Here is a 22,565-nt window from a genome sequence, read left to right on the forward strand (position 1 = left end):
TGTTCCATGAGTGCTCTATTGAGGCGCTCTGTGTGTGCTCCATTGAAGTGCTCCCTGTGTACTCCATTGAAGTGCTCTGTGTGTGCTCCAGTGAGGTGCTCAGTAGCTTTATAACTATTTTTGTCACTTTATGCAAAGCTATAAATGTGTGTTAACCTTTCCCAGAAAAGACACAGGACAGCACTCTCGTCATGGCCATTGCTGAAGCTCAGGTTGCAGTAAGAACCTGGATGTGCATGATATAGACCACATAGAGTAGGCAAATATCCACCAATCCACTGGGGCCTCAGGCGGGCAGCCAGCACTTCAGTGAGCTGGGATCCGTTGGGGGACAGTGCTGGGGTAATTCACGCACACCCAGGGTAGGCTGAGGTGCCATGAGGCACCAGCCCTCTGAAGCAGTCAACCAGAGGAGGTCTTGGGACAAGGAGGCTGGATGGGAAGACAGGAGACTTATCAGCAGGTGACAAGAGTTGAGCACATGACCGTGCATGCAACCTGTGTCCAGCAGAAAATCTGTAAAAGTAGAGTGAGCTCTGGGAAGAATTTGTAACCAGGAGAGGGAGCTGTGTAAGAATACTCGAGATTCTGTGTGCTAGGACTCTGGTCTGAACAAAGGATCACATCTCAGATGCTTAGGGGTTGGGGGCTGAGAGAAGAGGAAGACCTTGCTGCAGGCAGGAGACATAGGCCCAACAGACCCAATAAGATGAGGCAAAATTCAGATGCTTACATGACAACAGAAGCACAGCTTGGATGGAAGCCAAGGCTCTGATGTAGCATCACCGAGCTAGGCGCCATCGCCTGCTCCTCTCGTTAGTCCTAGGAGGCCTCAGGGACACAGTCTGGGTGGCCTTGCCCTTGCCATTTCTAGCCTCGAGCCACATCTGACTCCAACTCAAGGAAGGAACCCCATGCTATGTCAGCCAGCATTGTCTTCTATTGCTCATAAAAGCTCAACACAGGTGAAATGCACACATTGCCGGCCTGGGCAGACACGGGCTGTTGTAGTTCACTGTAACATAGAAAGGGATTTTAGACGAGTAGGGAAGGTGCTTCCACAGCAGCCTCTGTGCCACCCTTGGAACTTTCTGGAGGCCTGAGGTGCTGGTAGAGATACCCAAGACTAGAGCAACAGGTCAGACTCTGCAGGCAGCACAGGCGTGACAGGTAGGGTGGGCCACATCTGCCCACATCAAAGATCCACCCAATGACTGACTTGAGGAATTGCAGGCTTAAAGGATAGATCAGCTCAGAACATGAAACATGGGGCCGTCTACTGCATTCACAGTCAAGGCCTTTTAAGTCTAGTCTGCTCTGCCCCTGTGTGGCATGTGTCATCATAGGCTGTTTATGTTTTATTCTCAATCACTCAGGACAGACACCTGTGGAACGAACAATTCTGAAAGAGGAGTGGGGCTGTCTGTTCCCCTCCCCCGAGAGTTAAGTCTGTCACCCAAAGCCATCTGTCTCTCAGAATCAAGTTAGGAGGCCCCAGCAGCTGTGGCAGGCAGGACTGGAAAACTGTGGCTGTGAGGGGCTGTAGCCTGCATTCTGAAAACCATTTATGTTCCCCCATTACCTCTGTAAGGATTGGATATGACTGCATAGCAGGGCGCAGGACAGCTCCCCTCACCATTCTAAACAAAGGCCTTGGTGAGGTTGGCAAGGCTGTTTCCTGCCCATGTGTCTGTCTGTCACACCCTCCCTTCAGCACCTCTCCTGAAGCCACCAGAGCCCCAGCTGTAAAGGCTGACCATCATGGAAACCTCTCCCACTTAAAAACAATCCCAGAAAACACAGAGCAGTCTTCTAACCCAACGGTGCCCCCACCACCCGACTATTTCCAAACCCAGCTGAGTTTAGGGTTTCAAGGGTTCAAAGCTAATCCAGAGGCCAATGAGAACTTTGACGAGGAACACATGGGTGTTGGGATCAGACGTCTAAGCTCTGAAGTTTTGTGTTTCTCGATTCAACAGCTCCAGGGGCCTTCTTTGTAAAGTGAAGGTGGGCCCCGCATCACAGAAAAGAAGGGATTAAATGTGATCCATGCTGAAGCAGAAAGAGAACTTCACTGCTGCCAACACTGGCCAGACCACCTGGTGCTTATGGGCCAAGTCCAGCTGACTGAGTGCCCACAGCCACCACAGACCAATAAGGTCACGTTCTGCTATGTAATGCCTGCCATGCCCCCATGCCCCCTACTGAGCAGAGCTCAGCTGAGCCTGAGCCCATGGACACAGAGCAGTAAGGTCTGCCCTCACGGCTGTAACTCCTTGATTAGTTCCTGGGCCCACTTCGCACTTCCTGTACTCTTGCTGTCGTTGCTAATTTATGACAGAAACCCACTGCTAATTGTCTATCCTTCTCCGGCTGAACCTTTGGGGTGGTTTTCATCTATCTGATTATTTGGTTTTTCGATTGATAAGACAAGGTCTCACTCTGTAACACAGAAGGCCTGGAACTTACCACTTAGTCCAGGCTGGAGCCAAGCTTTAGGCAATCCTCCTGCCTCAGCTTCCTGAGTCCTGGGATTTCAGGTGACCACACATAGCCATAACTTCCTGGATGCAACCAAACCTATACAATACTTGCCTAAACTGCATTTGTGGTCCCTGAAGCCACAGGGCAATGAACAGCAAGTACCAGCTGCTATGACCTCACCAGTGAGCTACCGGGCTCACAGAAGCAGGGGCCAGAGGAACACCGCTCTCATCTGGTTCTGGAGGCACAGACAGGCGTAGCTTCCATGGACCTTCTTGAAGCTTTTTGCTTTCTACCAGGTTTATGGAGTTCCACCAGTGGACCCCAGATGGCTGCTTTCTAAGAGGGAGCCACCTGTCTTCCTGCGACTGCTGTCTGAGGGGGAGACACGTGTCTCTCGGTTTGATTGACAGCCGAGCTGGTCTGAGTTCCAGGTCTGCACTGGTCTCACCCAGAAGTTCAGTGGCCTTGTTAATCCTGCCTGCTTTCTTCCCTGTCCTGTCCAGGGTGAGAGGCCTGTGTCCGCACCTCTCTGTCCCTGTGGCATCCTGTAAAACTTTGAAATCTCTCTTGGAAGGGAGTGGATTTGTCCTTATGGAAATTAACTGCATTTTTTTAATCAGACTTTCATTAAGAATGTAATTGGATTTGATTCTGCCTTATTTATTAATTGTATACATGTATGCATGTATGTATATATAGATGGATGCATGGATTTATTTACCCTTCTTGAGACAGGGTCTTACTGTGTAGTTCTAGCTGTCCTCACACACACTGTTATTCATCTCCCTCTGCGGAGAGGCATACATACACCATCTTACTTGGACATGAAATATTGTCTTAATGATAAGCCACCTGTCTTAAAATCATGTATAAATTTAGTTTTTACAAAACAAGTGGCATTGGGGGCTCCTTTGATTCCAGTTCTGAAGGAATCAAAATAACAGGAGCTCAAGTGAAATTCAGGTAACATTGTTTCCGTCTCTGCTTTTCTGTAAAGGCACACGGGTACCCCAACACAGCTGAGCCCTCACACAGGCCAGCCCTTACCAGTGGGATGAGCAGGCTGATGAGGTCTGTGAGCGGTTTGCTGAGAAGCAGCAGGTCCTCTGCAGCCTGTGTGTCCCCTCGTGAGCCCGACTTCTGGGCCTGGAACAAAGGAAAAGAAATGTAAATTGTCTGGGTGGTTGGTCGGGTGAGAGGGCTGGGGAGGGCAGGGCTGCCCTGCCTCCCAAGTGCTGGAAAGATGGAAGTCCCAGAAGAGCCACCAAGCTTCAGGACACTGTGACAGCAGTGCAGACCTAGACAGTGAACAAGGATGGGGGGGGGGGGGCAGGAGCTGCCGCAGGAAGGGTGGCGGGACTGTGGTAACTACCTTCCTCAGCTCATTGCTGTGACAAAGTGTCTCAAAGGAGCAACTCTGTGGTGACTGTGAATTCAAGGCCTGGTACACAGAACACTCCAGGCCAGCCAAAAGAGCACAGTAAGACCCTGTCTCAAAAACCCCCAAAGCAAAGGAGGAACTGTGGGGAGAAGGGCTTATTCTGATAACACTTTGAGGGTCAGGTCAGCGAAGGATGTGGAGGTGGGAGGGGCTCTCAGTGTGGGCATGTAAGCCTGAGGCCACCTGCTCATGTCTCAGTGGATCAGGAAGCCTCAAGCCCTGCCCCCAGTGACCTACTTCCTTCAGTGAGGCTCCACCTCTTAGAGGTTCCATGATCTTTCCAAACAGTGCCACCAGGTGGGGACCTCATGTTCAAAAACACACACCCAAGGTGAGACATTTCCTATTCAAAGCTCACACATTCTATAGCCTGCAGTAGGTGAGCTCCCTGCAGTGGGTGAGCTCCCTGTCTCCAGATTTCTGGCCCTACTTTCCTATTGAGAAAAATGAAGTGTAGAAACAACAGCCAGAAAGATGGCTCAGTGGGCCACAGTGTTTGCTACTTAACATAAGGGACCTAAATTCAGACCCCAGCACTCAAACGAAAAGGCAGGTGGCATGGCTGTGTGGGAGGAGGCAGGAGGCTCTCCGAGGCTCACTGGCCTCTACCTTAGCTTTAGGTTTACTGCAAGGCCCTGACTCAGGGAAGGAAGCTGAGCCTGAAGGAGCGAGACACCTGACGCCTGCTGTAGCCTCTGAGTGTACCTGAATACATGCATGCCACATACCACACATACACGGCACTCACACACACATATACACGGCATTCACATGCATGTACACACGCAGCATTCACAAGCATGTGCACACACATACGCACAGCATTCACATGCATACACACACACACATACTCACACGAATGCGCACATACACACATAGACAAACACACACAAAAATAATTGGGGGGAGGGAATGAAAGGAAACTTTAATTTGGTTATCCAAAGTCACCTAATAAGTAACAAGACCAGAGGTCAGACCAAGGCCATCCAATGCCGAGTCACACCACTCATCCCTCCGGGTGGTCACACCACTCACTCCTCTGGGTGTTTCTGTGCACACCGTGATGTTCCCAGGTGGATCTCAAGTGGCATCCACAGATCACCCAGTCACCTCCCCAATCCCATGCTACATGGCCAGGCTTCAGGATGGTTCTCCACTCCTTTGGACTCTGTCTGGGTTACTTTCCTGTTGCTGTGATAAAAATCACCCTGGCAAAAGCAGCTGAAGAAGGGGCCTTTTTTCCGGTTCGGAGATCAAGGGCACCATCTCCTGAGGCAGGGGAGTCCAGACGGAGAGCAGCCTGCAGCACTGCTCCAGGTCTGCAGGCAGAGCTATGAGTGCATCCATGCTTTCCTCACTCCCACAGTCTGGGGTCCCTGCCCACGGAGGGTCAAGACAGGTCTCCCCACCTCAGCTAACGCAGTTGAGGTAAATGCTCCCAGCTTTGCCTAGAGGCTTGTCTTCCAGGTCAGTCCCCATGGGCCTCCATAGAGCTAATTGTGAAGGTTTTTACCACAGAGATAAAGAGCTTTATATTCAGAACAGGTTCTGATACTACCTTAGCTTTAGAATGGGCAGTTTGTTCAGATGCTTCTCTGTTTTTGCTTTTAGAATGTGACCTCAGCCTGACCTTGCAGAGCAGGCCTCTCCGCCCTAGATCATGACTCCAGGGTCCTTCCATAGAAAGCCAAGACTCCCCCGCACTTCAGGTCTACAAATGGCATTTCACCTGCCTGCTTCTTTTATTGCTACTACTGGTACAGAAAGACTTTGTTGAGGATCCGATACCAGCCCTGAACACTTGCACCTTTCCTGGCTGAGGGGAGAAGAGCCTGCTCTCCTCTGCTCTGTCTTTCTAAGAAAAGCAGTTTTCTCCTGGAGACCTGGGCCTCTCTGCATCTTGGCTGTTGATCCCCCGCCTTCGGAGGCACAGGCTGATGTGGAGAAGCAGCCTCTGCACATTAAACATTAACATGTTACTCTGGAGCTGGCACTGGTGTCTCCTGGTAAGGCTAAGACAGGCTTGCAGATTAGGATGTGGGCTGCAGCAGGGCTGTGGGGCCAGCACTTCCTTTTTAAAGCTTCTGAGCTGGCGGGGGGGGGGGTCACAGAATACTTGTCCTCAGGATGCCCAGTGGGTCTTCAGGTAATACCTAGACCCTACTGTGGTAGTCACGTGCCACCTCTCTACAGTGGTCAGGGACCCCAGAGAGACCTCTGCTTTGCATAACTTGGCATCTTGTGAAAGGAACACATGAGAAACTTAGAGAAGCCTTTCACAAAGGACTCACCCAGTCTGTGACAGAAGCCCTGCATAGTGAGAGGTATTGCATGGACATGGCAGCCCCCCCTTTCACCCCCCAGGAGCTCGGAGAAACCACAGAGGTCCAGAACTGCCTCCACTCACACCTCAGCATCTCACTCTTTAGGTTAGCCACTGGGTATTCTGGAGCTCCTGTCCCTACATGACACAGGCACTGTCCTTCCATTCAGGTCTTGTACCCCTGCCTCCGACCCACGGACTCTTTCCTAAGAAGACAGTGTCCCTTGTCACTGCTGTGCTATAACTTGACCCTTTCTTACCCAGGGTCTCTAACCTGCCCATGTGCTGTATCTAGGCAAGAGACGACAGAAGCCTGGTCAGGTTTGGAGAAAAGTAATTACATTTGCTAGACACCTGAGGTAGAATTCCACATTGCTTGATGGCAGGCTCAGTGAGGAAATGAAAAAGAAATAAACAAGAAAGACTTACAGGTTCCCGGTTTGTGCAGCAGGAAGGGACAGGCATGGCTTGCTGCAGGGGGGAAGCATGGCTTGCTGCAAGGGGGAGGTCAGCATGGTTTGCTGCAGGGGGAGGCATGGCTTGCTGCAGGGGGAGGCCAGCATGGTTTGTGGTGGGGGAATGGTCTCAGGGGACAAATGGTTTGTTCAACATTAAGTCCCAGGGTATCTGGTGGTCACACCAAGCAAACTGCTATATATGAGCACGGGACCCAGAGAACTCATGAGAAATATAAACATAATAGCCCCTCAACCTGGGAATGTCAACTTATGAGCCATATTTGACAGTAAATGACCTTGTGATATGATCTAAAATAGAATAAAAAAACATAGTTTCTTGGGATAAAAAAGCCCAACACTGAACACAAAACCATCACTTCCAGCCTTGCCACTTGAATCTTGTGTGTGGCATCAGGCACTCCACATGGGTCTGCCAAGGGAGCAGACGTCAGGCATCTGTGTAGAATGAGAGGCAGCAACCAGACTGTCAGATATGCTGAGGTCTGCCCAGGACCCATCTCAAACTCGCCTCATCAAATCCCAGCGCCTCAGAAAGTTTTCACGAATTGTGAGTGGGACAGACATGCTAGTACCGTGTGACCAGACATACTTTAGGGCTGAAGGAACCCAAGACCTTAGTGTTACCCCAACACTGAGGAGGTGGGGGAAGAATGCAGGATGGAGGTGCTTGGAGCTGGGCAGGTAGAGAGGGGGCCAATGGGAATGCAGTAGCACCCTGGAGCACCCTTAGAGGCCAAGAATGTCCCTGTTAGAGTCAGAAAGTTATGCCATAGGGAATGATGGGTGATTGCTGTTCTCAAAAGAAAGGAGGGACTTAGACAGAATGCTGGTAAAGATTTCACACAAATTCAAGATGCAGTCAGAAGGTGACTCACGGGGAAGAGTCACAAGGGAAGACCACAGAGATGAGAGGTGAGAAATTCTACAATACACCAGACAGAGGACAGTCCCAGCCAACTGTAGGCTGCGTGAGAGAGACCAAGAACAGTTCAGTGCGTGGACCATACTGACACAAGACCCAACTGTCCCACCGGCACAACGCTGCAGCAAGCTTGCTTCCCCACCTCAGCACTGAGAGACAGGCCCCCAACTGGGAAGTCTGGTGAACCTGAAGACCCACCTTCCTAGAAATCTGGCCCAATATCAAAACTGGATTCAGATCCCCTCCTGGGATCCATCTGAGAGCTCCCTGCCCTCCAGACCATGGCCTGCCCATGAGTACAAGAAGATGAGCGTGGGCATTTGTAGCAGACAGCCTTCCCCAACTAAACTGAATGGTCCCAAAAACTAACTTCCCCTCCTTTAAAATAAGCAAACATATCGATTCGAGAACATTACGTGCTATGCTTCGATCGTACCCACCCTTCTTCCCACAGCCCTATTCATCCCACACCTCCCTGCCCATACAACCTCATGTGCTTGCTCTCTATTTTTTTTTTTTAAAAACCCATCCAATTTATGCTGTTCAAATTCTCTCGGGAGCGGGGCCTGCCCTGGCTGGTGGTCGACCTTCCAGGAGGCGAGCTCTTCAGGAAACACTGACTCTCTCCATGCAGCTATCACGTGCCAACAGCTCCTCAGCTAGGGGTGGGATTCATGACCTCTCTCCATGGTGGAATTTTGTCTGGCTTGGTGATATAGGTTCTATGTGCTGTCACCATCACTGTGAGTTCCCGAGAGCATCTATCCTGCTGTGTCTGGACTGCAGTTTCCTTGGAGGTGGGTATGAAGGACCCCCTCCTGTTATCAGTATAAAACAAGTCCTGACTCTCATACCCACAAGTCAGTGCATCTCTGAAGCATCCGAGAACTGCGTCTTATAGTACACGATTAACACACAGAGGATAGGAGACTGCAGTTGGCTCTGCCTGTATGGGTGGCTATACCCTCCCCCACTCTTGATCCGGCTGAGGTCACACAGGACTGGGTCTACACTGGGATCCTAAGTCCATCAAGTAGCACCATGATGTGTTGGCTTCCCGGGGGAGGGTTTAGTCAGCAACACCTCCTGCCAACAAGGTGGTAGGTGCTTCCCTCCTCACTGGTGTCCAAGGAGTGGCCACTGGAACTCCTAGGAGCAGGTGACAGAGGATGCTGTGCTTGTCCACGACAGTGGTGTGTGCTCTATTCTTTCTTTCAGATTTCACAGCAATCCTTCACAGAGTTACCATATCTGCCTCAAGGATGAGAAAACCAGCAGGCAGACAGCTGGGGAAACTGGCTCAGAGTCACAGAGGCAAAGGTGGTACTCTGGGGGTCCCATGAGTTCTCTGTGCCTCCCTGTCCCTCATGCCCCACACTTGGGGAGATGAGCTGGGGCTGATTCTGAATGACGAGACTGCCGAGGTGGGAGCTGAACTTCGGCTGAGATTCCAGCTGTTGCTACCACCCCTCCCTCACCCGCTCACCCCACTCCTGCACCGAGCTTCTCTCTCTCCTTCCTAGGAAGCAAAGCTCTTCTGTATCTGACCAACACTCTAACCTTCACTGATGTCCTTCCACTGGCCCCTGTAAAGAGGCTCCATCAGATGCAGACACTGGCTTTAGTGCAGAGTCCCTGTGTGGAGGGTTTTAAAAGCAGCAGAGGTGACTCTCAGGTGTGCAAACATCCAAGCAGGGAACGAGCAGAGTTGTCTCTCAAGAGCACTCTGCTCCTTTCCCAGCTGCTTCCTCTAACTCAGCCTGGAGGGCTGCACTTCCTGCAGATGGAGATCAAAGCCAGCAGCTACCTTGACAGAGTGCAATGGGGTCAGAGGCTATGAAAGGACAAACCAAGCGATGTCGTGCTGGAGTGCGGGCAGTCTGAGGGAAATTGGCAAACAGTTTGTGTTAAGGAGCTTTATTTAGTTTTGTTTTTTTTTAAGTCCCGAATATCTCGTCTGCTTAATCACCTGGAATTAAAGAAGGCTTCTCTCCTGTCTTGGAGTTTGTAAACTCCTCATCTTTTTCTTTAATCTATAGCCTTTATGCTTGATTCACAGACCGAACATCAAGGTGTTTGGAGCAGCCAGAGGCTGCATCTTAAAGAACTTCACAAAACCGGGATGGTGAAAGCAGCAGAGAGAACAGTGTTGTCTAAAGAGGGACTCACAGGGTGGGGTAGGAAAGTAGAGTAGGACGCCGCCATGACACCACTTCCATCCCAGCCAAGAGGGACCATCTGATACAGGACTCAGTCATCTCAACAAGATTGTACACCTGCCTGTGACCTGATCTTGGCGTGAGCCATGACACTCATCTAAGTGTCATGTGACTGGGGAGGTCAGTGAGCATCAGAGGAAAAGGGCCTGGGGAGGCGCCTATCACACAGAAGTACCCAGGAAGACCACTCCTCTCCCTGTCACAGAGCACAGTACAGAACATGGGTCATATTCATGGTTTACGCTGCCTGTGGCCATAAGAACACATTGCAGACCTCAGACTCATCTCACAGTACCAGATATTTATCATCAGTTACAAAGGAAAGCAAGTGAGTGAATGTAAGTAGCATATACACAGAGACAGACAAACAGACACAACTGTGGTAGTTAACCTTCCTTGCTAACTTGATGAATTGCCGAGAACAGCATGAGGTGGGAGCCACCACTGAACAAACAGGAGACAGATGGGTGTTGGTGTTATGTCTGTCTGCCGCCTTCCTGCTGACTCAATGGGAACCTTACACTCCTGCCCCCATGCCTACCCACCTCGACAGACTGTATCCTTCTAATATAAGCCAAAATAAACAGTGCTGCGAGCTGCTGTTCACCAGGTATTCTGTGAGAAGAATGAGATTACTATAGATACAGATTCAGACGCATAAGGCGCATGTGCGTAACCATCCAGTCTGTCGTTCCACTAACATGGGTATAGCCAGTCATTGCTCCCAGCATGCTCTCAGCTTCTTGCTGAGGGTAGGCCAACTGCAGATGTCCTCACACATAAGTGGTTTCTCAGGCGATGCCCAGCAAGCCTTTCCCACCCTCCCTGAAGACTCTGTGACACAGTTTGCTCTCCTTGATCCCATCCCCGCCTCACGTGGCCTGGGTGGGCTGTGTCCGCAGTGTACACCCCTTGAAAATCCCACAGCCATGGTACAGTATTACAAGGCAGAGAGCAGGGGGCAGAGCACTTACCTGCAAAGCCTGCCGGACGATTCGGGATGTGTAGGTCAGCATGCCCAGCAGGATGTCCAGCAGTGAGGCCAGCAGTGTGGCCGCTGGCTCTGTGTTGGTTTTATTGTCCCTATCCAGGCAAAGTGTGGCAGTTTCTGTGAACATGTTGCAGACGTGACCAACGAGTCCTGATGGGAGAAAAAGGGAAGTATTTGTGATGCGGCAATGAACATAATGACATGAGCTGGCAGGGGCTCGGGGACTCCGTGTGGCATGGACTGTGTGTGCTCAGGCTGTTTATATGGGAGGCCGCTTAAACTGAAGGCTTCTGAGCCCTGAGCCTCAGCACCTGCTCAGGAGCCTGGAACAGGCCATGGAGTTTTCCTTTTCCTTTTTCTTTTCCTTTTCTTTTCCGTTAAGTTTTTTGAAAACTTCATACACTGTGCTTTGGTCACAGTCACCGCTCCCCCCTCCATTTCCATTCCCCATCCATCCCCCTCCCCCTCCTCCCTCTTCCCCTGTTTCCCACCCACCCAACTTTGTGTCTTTTTGTTTTAACTGATCAAGTCCAACTTGTGCTGCTGTTCATACACTCCTGGATGAGTGCCTTCTACCACACCAATTGCCCATCTCCCCTCTCCGTCCTGAGATGTGGTCTGGCTTGAGCCTGCTGTGCAGGCTATCACAGTGTCTTCTCTTGGTCTCTCAGCTCTCACTGGAGAGGCTTCCTTTTGTACCGATCACCAGAGACACGCACAGATGGTCATGGTGCAGAGAATGAGAGATGCTGGACTGCTCAGCCCTGAGTTGGACATCTGTACCATAGCCATCCCTGAAGCTCAGGGCTCACTGTAGAATGACAGTAAGAGCCAGAGGTGGGGGGTGGGTACCCCACCAGGATACAGAAGGGCAGCTGTGCTTACGAACGCACATGATGGTGTCTCTTAAGGCAAAGCTCCTCCAAACCACGCTCAGAAACACACACCCACGCAAGTAGGCTTGACCAAGCAGAACGTGCTACAGACAAGCTGCAAGGTTCTTCAGTCCAACCAAGTGGGGACCGGGGTGGGGACCGGGGTAGACTCAGAAGCCGAGTCTCTCAAAGGTGACGGACAACTGGGGACAGACAATTGGGCGATTCGCAGGAGATAACACCAGCAAATCTGTCTCATGCATTTAAACATTGCAATCAATTACAATGTAAAGAAATGCCTAGTTTATGATGTGCAGGTTTGGCCTACACATATGGCTACACCTCACAAACACACCGCCAACCCTTAGTGTGGTGTAGTAGATGCGAACATTTCACGTTCTGCTGCTGCTGTGCACATTCTTCTGATATCGTCACCATTACTACATTTAGCGTTATCCTATACGTTTATATGACTGTGTCAGAAGCAATAGGAGACAATGACGTTGCAAACATAACTCATGCACAGGACAGTAGGAACCGTGTAATTCAGACCGACGTGTTCTCAACGAAGAAAGTCAACCTTGAAAACTCTTACACACACTGGAGCATCTGGTGAAGAAGCGCGGCCTTGAAGGCCAATTCTACTGGACCCACAACATACTTTTCCTTAGCCCCCAGGTCGCCAGATGGGTGGGGGCCTTAGAAGCTTCTAGTCTCTTCCACACAGTGTAAGGTGGAATACACCTCAGAATACACAGCAGGTTTCCCCGACAAACACAAAGGCAACAATTTTATCACTAAAGGTGAAACCAAACCACACAGGCTTCATTCAGAGTTGTAGCTCTGTGGTAAAACCAGGTATAACTGCCATGTAGCTTCATACCAAATATACACACATATAAACACACATACATACATATACACATACATACATATACCATACATATACACATTGTACATACATATACACACATACACAATACATACATATACACATACATACATATACATACCATACATACACACATATGTACATACATACACACATACATACACACATATACATACATGCACATACATTACACATACATACACACATATATACACATGTACATTCTCTCTGTCTTTGTCTCTATCTCTCTGTCTTTGTCTCTCTCTCTGTCTCTCTCTCTCTCTCTCTCTCTCTCTCTCTCTCTCTCTCTCTCTCTCTCTCGGTTACTCTGTGAAGGCATCTCTAAAGCAGGTTAACACTCCCCAGCCTGCAGGTTATGTGCTAGCATAACAATTATTTTTTATTTTCATTTTTACATTTCTATACGTGGGGAGTTTGCTTCATGTAGCCATGTGCATGGTGTGCTTGCAGTGCCTATGGCTTCAGATGCCCTGGGATTGAAGTTATAGGTAGTAATAAGTCACCCGGTATTCTGGGAATTGACCCAGGCCCTCTGCAAGAGCAGCCAGTGCTCTTACCCTCTGAGCCTTCTCTCTAGCCCCAATTGTAACAGCTTAATGCTGCATCCCAAAATCTCTAAAAGAAATGAACCTTCATTAAGTCAAAGAACCTGGAATTATTCCACATTCATTATACCCAGCTCATCAAGCTACTTTGAGAATAATTTTGTGCTAATTATGAGCAAACCCCTTAAGGAGCTCTCTCTCCTCACAGGTCATTTCCAAGTGTTTGGTGTTCTGGGAATATTAATGTGCAAGAGCTGTCCCCACTCAGGTCACAGTGTTCTTAGTAATTCCTTCCTCTGTTGTGATCTGCTGAAGAGGAAGCAGATTCAGAGCGTGTGGAAGAAGCATTCTGCCGTTCTGTGTGAACACAGCTCTAAATCCAAATGTGATCCCAAAGAGGCTTCCCTCAGGGAGACTCCACTCTCTTGTGGCTTATTAACATCTGCCTTTGGGGCTGGGGATTTAGCTCAGTGGTAGAGCGCTTACCTAGGAAGCGCAAGGCCCGGGGTTCAGTCCCCAGCTCCGAAAAAAAGAACCAAAAAAAAAAAAAATCTGCCTTTGCAGGAAGAGGTGGTTGGAGTGTAAGATTCCATGTGGAGAAGTCGTTCTTTCTACAAACGAGCACTAGCAACACGTGAACACAAGTCTACATTTCACCGAGGTTAACAGCTCCATTCCACACCTGTCCTGGCCTGTGAACTGACTCCGTAAGGCATCAGGGTTCTGCTAACATGATGGAATTAACCAGCACAGCATGGGGCAGAGTCCTGGATGGCCCAGCTGAACCCAGTGAGTCCCAGGGTCTCCTGGGACATTAAATTCATGGGGGGGTGGTGGTGGTATGACCTCAGAAAGTAAATGCTGGAGTCTGGCAGGAATGGACCACATCTCAGTAAAGCTGGGGTGCCAGAGGCTTCTCTGCTTGCTTTTGCAAAGTCTGGGACCAAGCTTCTAGAAGGAAGGGGCCTGCCCAATACTTCAGACTTCAGACCTGTGTTGTTTTAGAAACTCCATTTGTTACCATGGTCTCCATGACAACGGCAAGCAATAGTAGGTGGTGTGTATGGAAAGCCCTCAAGGCTTTGATGCACAAGGCTTGGCCCTGCATGTAGCAATATTCAAACGCTGGGCCCTGAGAGGTGACTGAGTGACCAGGGCTGTGAATGCACCAGTCAATCCACTGATGGACTCATTGCAAAGTGGATGCACCTTGTAAGGCCCTCCAGCTTCTCAGCAGTGCACAGGCTGGGACAAAGCCTTCAACACCAGGGCTGGGAGGGCAACCGAGGCCCAAACAGTAGCCCTGTGCCCTTGAGAAGAGGGAAAAAACTCCTATGAACTCCTGTCTCTGAACCTGCCGGCAGTCCACACAGAACATTGTTTCCAGACATATTCAAGGTTAAAGCACATTGAACTTTGACTGTCCATTATAATCAATGTCCACCCATACCTAAAGAAAGTCATCGTGTGTCACACGATGTTCCCAGCTTGAGGGAACTGTACCACCAAAGGCCTGTAGGGTTCTTTCCCACTGCTGTCCTCAGAGCCTCAGCCAGCGGCTGACCGCATTGCAGCAACCACTGCGCAGATGATAACCGATGCCAAGAAAGGACCATGTGGCCCCACCCTGTGTCCGCTGTCTTCCTGTAACTAAAGTGGCTGGAGTTGCAGAGACAGGAAGCCAGGGATGCCCTGTGAGTCCAATGTCTGAGCACAAATAACATGTGGTGGTTGACTTCATCAGTAGGACAGGGGTAGTGGAAGGGACGGGGAGGGGCTTCAAGTACGATGCTCAATCTCTCTATTTTATGCTAACCCTTAAACTCTGGGCTAGCAGTTAAGAGCAGATGTGGCTCTTCTAGAGGACCCAAAATCAGCTCCCACATGTCTGCTCACAATTACATGTACCTCTAGCTCCAGGCCCTCTTCTGGCCTCCAAGTGTACTGTGCACACACGCGCACACACACACACACGCGCGCATGCACACATACACATGCACTTGAGCACACACGCACATGCACACACACATGCACTTGAGCACACACACACACGCACATACATACACACACACGCACATACACACACACACACACTTGAGCACACACGCACTTGAGCACACACACGCACATACATACATACACACACACTTGAGCACACACGCACTTGAGCACACACGCACTTGAACACACACACTTGAGCACACACGCACATGCACACGCACACGCATGCACAGTGAGGTAAGCCTGTTTTGGAGTCATGGTCTGCAGGTCTTAGATTCACCTCTGTAGACAGCAGTCTGAAATATCCCAGCAGTTGTCACTTCAGGGACATTGTAAGCAGCAGTTAATTAACTGGTGCCACTCACAGCAGAAACCAGCTGGCAGCTGCTGCAGAGTCAGTCACTCTGCAGTGACACACTCAGTGGGGAGGGCACAACATTTTCAGGACTTTTTTTTTATTTGTAGCTGATGGGGGTGTTGTTGTTTTGTGGAGAAAATATTATTTAGGAAAAAAACTGACAGGCAGACTTGACATCAAATTTCTGAAGAATCTGAAGCTACAATAAAAATCAATTCAAGTCATGAAGAAACTTCTACATGTTCACTTACATCTAAATGAACCAGTGACGCCACAGAAATAACAAGAAATGGGGACACATGGCGGAAGCAGAAGAGTCAGTGTGGGGCTCCCGTCAGTGGCTCCTGACCTGGAACCCACCTTTGCATCGCTGCAGGGCACGGGGCTCTGGAGTGACCTCCCTGTTTCCCAATCCCGGAGTCCCCATCCCTGACCCCAACACAGCAGCACGCTGCTCAATTATCTGAGAAATATCTGTCCTCTTACTCAGCCAGGAACACGGCATAGGCAGGAGCATCAGCAGGGCCAAAGCTTGCAGCCCTGGCACCCAGCAGGTACCTCAGGAACAGGTGCTGAGCCCTGACACTCTAGCGTGACCGGGGTCTGAGCAGACCAGAAAATCACTGGTGTTCATTAGCAAACTCGTTATTGACCATCGCAGTTAGTGGCTGTGTTAGAACAAACCAAGGTCAGCTGAGGGGAACTTGCAGCCACAGCACTAGAGCTTGCTGCAGTGAGGAAGCCAAGTCTCAGGGCAGCTGGAGGCTGGAGGGCCATAAAGGCGGAGTCAGAGAGGCCTAAGATACCTCACTAAAGATGGGGCTTGACGGAGCTAGAGAACACAGTGCACCTTCCTTCTAGCCAGGGTCCCACACACATCTGGCCTCCTGAAGTGAACCCGAGTTTGAACCTGAGGCTGAAACAGAGTCTGGCAGTCATAGGCCACGTCTGTGAGGGGGTTTGGCTCTCTGGGACAGCTGAGCAGAAGCTGTGGGTCACAGTTCTGTGCATGTCCCCCCTTGGGGAACTCTAGAGTTACATCCAGTCCCCAGAAGCCAGAGTAAGAAAAAGAGGCCCACAGTCATGGCTGACATCCTAGTTTCTGTCGGGATGACCAAGATAGGTAGCAAATAAGCTGAAAATATCAGAAACAGAATCAGAAACTTATCACTGCTTCTGGGTAATGTGAGTCTTTGAGAAATGTCCACTACCAGTCAGTGTTTAACGCTTCCCACACAACCCGAAAACCCCTTGCACGGCCTAGTGAAACATGTTGTGAAGAGGAGAAACAGAGAATGCTGTAAGGAAATACCACAAAAAGGACAGATGAGGCTTGAATCCACAGACTAAAGGTAGATGTGTTTCAATAGGAAGTGCAGATAAAACTGAGCCCGATGCCCGTAGAATTATTACAGGGCTTGGAAGCTTGCTGGGACTTTTTTTCTCCATCTTTATTAAGTTGGGTATTTCTTATTTACATTACAATTGTTATTCCCTTTCCGGGTTTCCAGGCCAACATTCCCCCTAACCCCTCCCCGTCCCCTTCTATATGGGTGTTCCCCTCCCCGATTACTGGGATTTTTAAGGACTTAACAAACAGGCCTTCAGGTTTGTTTGAAACATTAAGTGCAAAATGATAGCCCAAGTCACCACCCCCTGAAACCCTTGCAGGAGACAATAAAGTGCTGTGATGCTAACATAGGCATGAAAAGCTACAGCAGGGGACAGAATCCAGACCGACAGATGTCCCAGGAACCAGGCACGCAAAGGTGAGGTAGTACACAGGCAAGGACACAAACAGACGGATTTTAAGCCCTCTTGGGAACTAACAGTGCTGTGTAACTACTTCATCACTTTAAAAGAATCACCTCAGGGGGAAGTCTCTGCTGTTCACATAACTTGGAAATAACCCAACTTGACTGAAGCCTTAGACAGAAAGAACCAAGCCCTTGGGTGGAGAGGCCACAGCAAGTGCAAGAAAACAGGGGTGGATTTGACAAGGACAACTACATTTCAAGAGGTGAGAATAGTAACTCGGGTGTATGTGCATCCACAGCCCTTAAACACCAGAGCCCTTACAAATCATCAAGGGAAATACAAACAAACATCTGGACTACTCTTAATGAAGGACAGAAACAGGAAGGACAATTCCATGGAAAGTGCTCAAGGAGCAATTAAAGAACTTACTCAGGAAGAGTAGAGAGACTGGAACTCACTCTAAGAAGTGAAAAAACAACAACCAACCAACCAAACCAGCTGAGACTAAGAGAGACACTTCTCTGGCACCCAGCCTGGGGAAAAGCAGCAGAGGACAGGTGTCGAGAACACTCTCCCTTGCCTTTTCAGCAACTTCCTGTCAGGCACAGAGGGCATGCGACTTTTATAACCAGCCATGTCACAAGCCCTGTGCTTTACACATGTTATCTATGCACAGACATGATCTGCTCTGGCCAGTCAGTCCTTATCCCCACCATGCTGAGAAGCCAACTTCGCAGAGGGCTCAAGTGGGACCTGAGCCAGCAGTTTGCTCAGTCTTACCGTCTTCCTCATGCCCGAGGGCTGCTCAGCAAGCTCTCCTAGTGTGGATACATGTGTGGGTCACCTCTAGCGGAAACTCATTTGGCAGGCTTGTGGATATATAGTATCACCTCTATGACTGACACACTTCTACCTTCATGTACTTCTGCATTATTTAAATTTTTATAATGAATATGCATTGCTTGGCTGATCAGAAAACATACAGATATTTTACATCTTTCAGAAAATCAAAAGAAATGATTGACAGAACTTGAAGCATTTTTTAAATCTGTGGCTGGAAGCTTAATTAGCTCACTGCAAGACTTTGGTTTGACTCCCCAAAAGCAAAAGAAATTCTTTCTACCTGCTCACACTTTCTCCTGGTTTGCCCCAGTTTTAAAAGAAACTTTCAGGGTTGGCACTGAAAGGCAGATTCAGGAGAAGTGCCGCCTGGCTGCCTGCAGGACTCCATAGTGCTGGCCTCCACAGCTGGATGATCCAAGTGGAGAAGACAGACTTGCAAGATGGCACCTCCCACCCATCCTTCCTGGAGGCCTCTGGGCAGGAGGGGCCCCATCCCCTCTCCTCACAGCTCCATCCCATCTCAGTCCTGTCTCCTGCAATCACTCCCCCTCTAGAAGGAGCCCCCCTTCCCTATAAGTCTCTGTCACCTCCCCCCTCTCTGTCTTCTGCCACCTGTGCCTTTCAGCCTTGGTGCTTGCTCCTGGTACCATCTTGGGGCAAGTGATTCAGTGGAGGACACCTGCCCAGTGTGAGCAAGACTCTGGGTGTGATGCTTAGCAGAGCCACCGGAAGAAGAAAAAGTCCACCATCCTCCCTTGACTCTGACCAAGCACACGATCTGCTCCTTCTCACCTTTACACTTCAGTCCAGGCTGCAATTTCCCAAGGATGCTGTGCTGACAAGGCCTCTAGCAGAAGAATACTCTCTACCCGACTGCATTCTGCTGCCTTGCTGGGCTCTCTGATGTTCAGAACTAACTGGCTGGGGAAACCATCCTGGATTGGAAGCAGAGGGAAAGCCGAGGGGACTTCAGAAGACTTTAAGGGCAGTGATGACCTTCTTTGCTATGACCTAACACTTGGGCTGGCATCTCATTAATGGTCATTAAGTGGCTCTCTGATCACAGAGCCAAGTCCTACAAACAGCTCTGTAGGTCAGAGGGCCATGCCATCCCCACTCCTGGTACAGTATTGCATTCACCAGCACAGCCCATCACCTCTGCTACAGCCACAGCCTGAGCATCAGGCCAACAATCACATGGTTAAGAATTAGCTCTCTCTACACTCCAGCACCTGCTTACTGCACATCTCCAAACACAGTGCATAGCCACTGCCTCCCATGGTCAACCATCACACTGAGGTGCTCTGTTCCCACTCCTCAGGGAAGCAGGGGTAGGCTCACCAGCCTATACCACCACAGCCCTGGTTCCACACAACCCATTCCTCTGTGCACTCAACACTTCCCTTTAAGAGCATCTGTGTGTATTTTCCAAGTCAACGACCCCATCCTCTCAGACAAAGGTGTTCTTCCCAGCTGGACTGCAAGCTCCTCACAGATTTCTATGGAAGCAAACACACCCTTAACTGTAGAACATGTATGTACTCAAACAAAATAAGGTCTTTTCTGAGATCTATAATGAGGACCAGGGTTTTGGAACACAGAAGGTAACCAGTCAATAAGAAGTTGACCTAGGAAGAGAGAAAGGTGCGGGAATGTGCTCCTGGGTATGGACAAGGGTCTCTGCTTCCTTCACCCTCTCAACAGCTGACGCTTATGCTAGGTAAATGTCTGTGAATTTGGCATCAGGAAAGACAGTCAAAGGACAGAGATGACAGATAGGGGAGCAACATTGTGACTGTCACAGACATGAGTGGTTTCAGAAAGAAGAAAAAATCAGTGAAAAACATGCCTGGCACACACCAGACCTGTCATACATGATGTTAACCCTAGACAGTGACGTACCTGTCCCACACACCAGACCTGTCATACATGACATTAACTCTAGACAGTGACATGCCTGGCACACACCAGACCTGTCATACATGACTTTAACTCTAGACAGTGACATGTCTGGCACACACCAGACCTGTCATACATGACACTATCCCTAAATCAAGTATCAGAGACAACGGTTCCTCAAACGTGAGACAGGAACCTGCAAGGGCTCTGACCCAAAGGGAGGGAAAACTTTAATGCAGCTCCCTCACTACTGCAGCTTCAGTGCTAATTGAACTTCCTGGGATAAGACTAGTTGACAGGCCTGAGCAGGAGAGGAGAAGCTGGGGCTGGAGCTGAGGAAGTGAAAGAGTAAAGGTAGAGGGATGGAGAGTCACTCAGAAACCTTCCTGGTGCCCCCCAAAGCCTCTGCCTAAGTTCTCTGACACTCTCTGCATGAATCTGAGGGAGGTGTACCAAGATGACTCCTGCAAACCTGCCAGGCTCACACAGCAGGGAGGCAAGTCTGACAGCCAGAGAGGAGGGCTCCCTAAAGAGTCCTGAGTGTTTAACTAAGACCCAAAGGCCACTCCTTATTAACCCAGGTGAGGCAACAGGAATTCAAAATAAGCCTTGAAAGAAACCAGCTGAGCCTCCTAAAGTTAAATGACAGCTAGAGAAGATCCGGCATTCGTTTCCAGAACAGAATTCAGATATGCAGCCCAGGCCAACAGTAGCCGCCTGTGACACAAAGTGAGTACCGTCCCCAAGAACAAGGAGGTGCAACCTACAACCAAGGAAGGAGGGAGAGCAGGGGGAAGTGCAGAGAGGGTGCAGCTTTCCTAAGTAGCCAAGGACAGTGCAGGGACAGCGGAGAAGATGTGGTCACAGCAAATTAACATCAGACCCCCAGGCAAAAATTCACGGATGTTCAGAAACAAAAAGTGTGTTCTGCATCCTCGGTGGGAAGAAGGGTTAGAAATGAGGGTGTGGGGCTCAGCTCAGCTGAAGGTAGGACTGTAGAAGTGATTCAGTTGGAAGAAAAGCAAAAAAGGTGGTTACCTTGAGAGACAGAGACCACGGTCAGCTGGATGAGACTCAATTATATATAAAGTACATATATTTGTGTCGTGTGAACCATTAACTGGAGGTTCAGCTGAGAAAGGGAAGCGTTGGGGAAAGAAATACTCTAATCGTTCAGAGTTTCCAAAATTTATTTTTAAGATTGTGTGTGTGTGCGTGTGTGTGTGTGTGTGTGTGTGTGTGTGTGTGTGTGTGTGTGTGTGTGTGCGCGCGCGCGCGCGCATTCTCGCGCAAAGCAGAAGGAGCTTGGCAAATGCAAACAGAAGATAGTAGGACCACACTTAGACACCTTCGTGGCTTTCTGGGAGGAACGGTGAACCTGGTCACTATTATCTGATATTTCAACATCCTGAAATGTCACAGAGAGCCACTGTGTGGGGTCTGAATTTTACTTACAAAAGAAAAATGAATCTGTCTTAGAGATACTTAGTAGACCTTAAAGTCCTAGAAATACCAACAGGGTCTGTGGTTTTGTTATTTTCGATTTCAGTAATAGGAAAAACTTTCACAGTTGAGTCCACGCAAACCAACATCTTTTCCTTGTGAAAATGAAGAGTAGGAAATATTCCACTTATTGTGAATCAAGACAGGAACACTCCTATGGCCAGAGAATGCCTGTCACTTTCAGGATGGCATGGCTGCCCCTTCTTTCTCCCTGCCCTCTCCCTCCCTCCTAACCTCCATGTTTGTGCTGAAATGTGCTCAGGAGAAGAGAGGCTTCAACATCGATCAGCCCTGTATACAGCACTGCATCTCACTATGCCAGCCCTTCTGCTCACCCCACCCCAACGTACCACGCAGGTCACACAGGTCACACAGGTCACAGGTTGCCAGTCTTCTCCAGACAGTGCGTGTGTCTGGAAGGGGCCTTCGATTTATCCAGTTGTGCCCAGTCTCTATCAGTGGCTACAACTTGTCAGCTCTCAACATCTGAACAAACATGAATCATGAGCAACTGGAATTAAAAACCAGTTCTGCTTCTTGTCTGTGAGATGTTTGGGCCTTCCGATCACACAGATGTTCTGAATTCATTTCCCGTCAGTGTCTGGTCAGCTGCTGACTAAACCCAACAGCTACAAAAGGAGCATCTTTGTAGGCTCCACCCCTAAGCCCCAGTGACCAGAGAGGAAGTAGTTATGCCCCCTTATGCGTGATGGCTCTCAGAGGGGACTACACAGCCACCATCTCCCTGCGGAAATGTTCGGTTTAACTTGGCCCCATATTTGAAGACATCAGACTGATTCAGAGTTATACTTAAGTCTAGAAATGCAAAACGTAAACATATATTTAGAGATAACATTTTATGTCTAGTAATTTTCAGTCTAATCAAAAGTTGTAATTTAAAATGAACTAGCATTAAGCAGGGGAGACGGCTCACTTGTTAAAAGCAATGGCTGCTTTTGCAGAAGACCCCAGTTGCCAAAACTCACACAGTGGCTCACAGCTACCTGT

General features: G+C 49.4%; 1 protein-coding gene across 8 annotated transcripts in view; it reads right to left on the minus strand.

Moving 5' to 3' along the window:
- The window catches only part of Ulk4 (unc-51 like kinase 4), a 295,125-nt gene that overhangs the window by 105,084 nt on the left and 167,476 nt on the right, over positions 1–22,565 (minus strand). For all 8 annotated transcript variants that reach the window (XM_039082734.2, XM_039082731.2, XM_063265850.1 and 5 more), the window contains 2 exons: positions 10,846–11,012; positions 3,535–3,633 (listed from right to left, as the gene is read on the minus strand). In XM_039082734.2, the coding sequence (XP_038938662.1) occupies positions 3,535–3,633; positions 10,846–11,012 (266 nt within the window). The remainder of the gene's footprint in view (positions 1–3,534; positions 3,634–10,845; positions 11,013–22,565) is intronic.

Source organism: Rattus norvegicus, chromosome 8 (genome assembly GCF_036323735.1).
Source record: "Rattus norvegicus strain BN/NHsdMcwi chromosome 8, GRCr8, whole genome shotgun sequence".
Taxonomy (NCBI): Eukaryota; Metazoa; Chordata; class Mammalia; order Rodentia; family Muridae; genus Rattus; species Rattus norvegicus.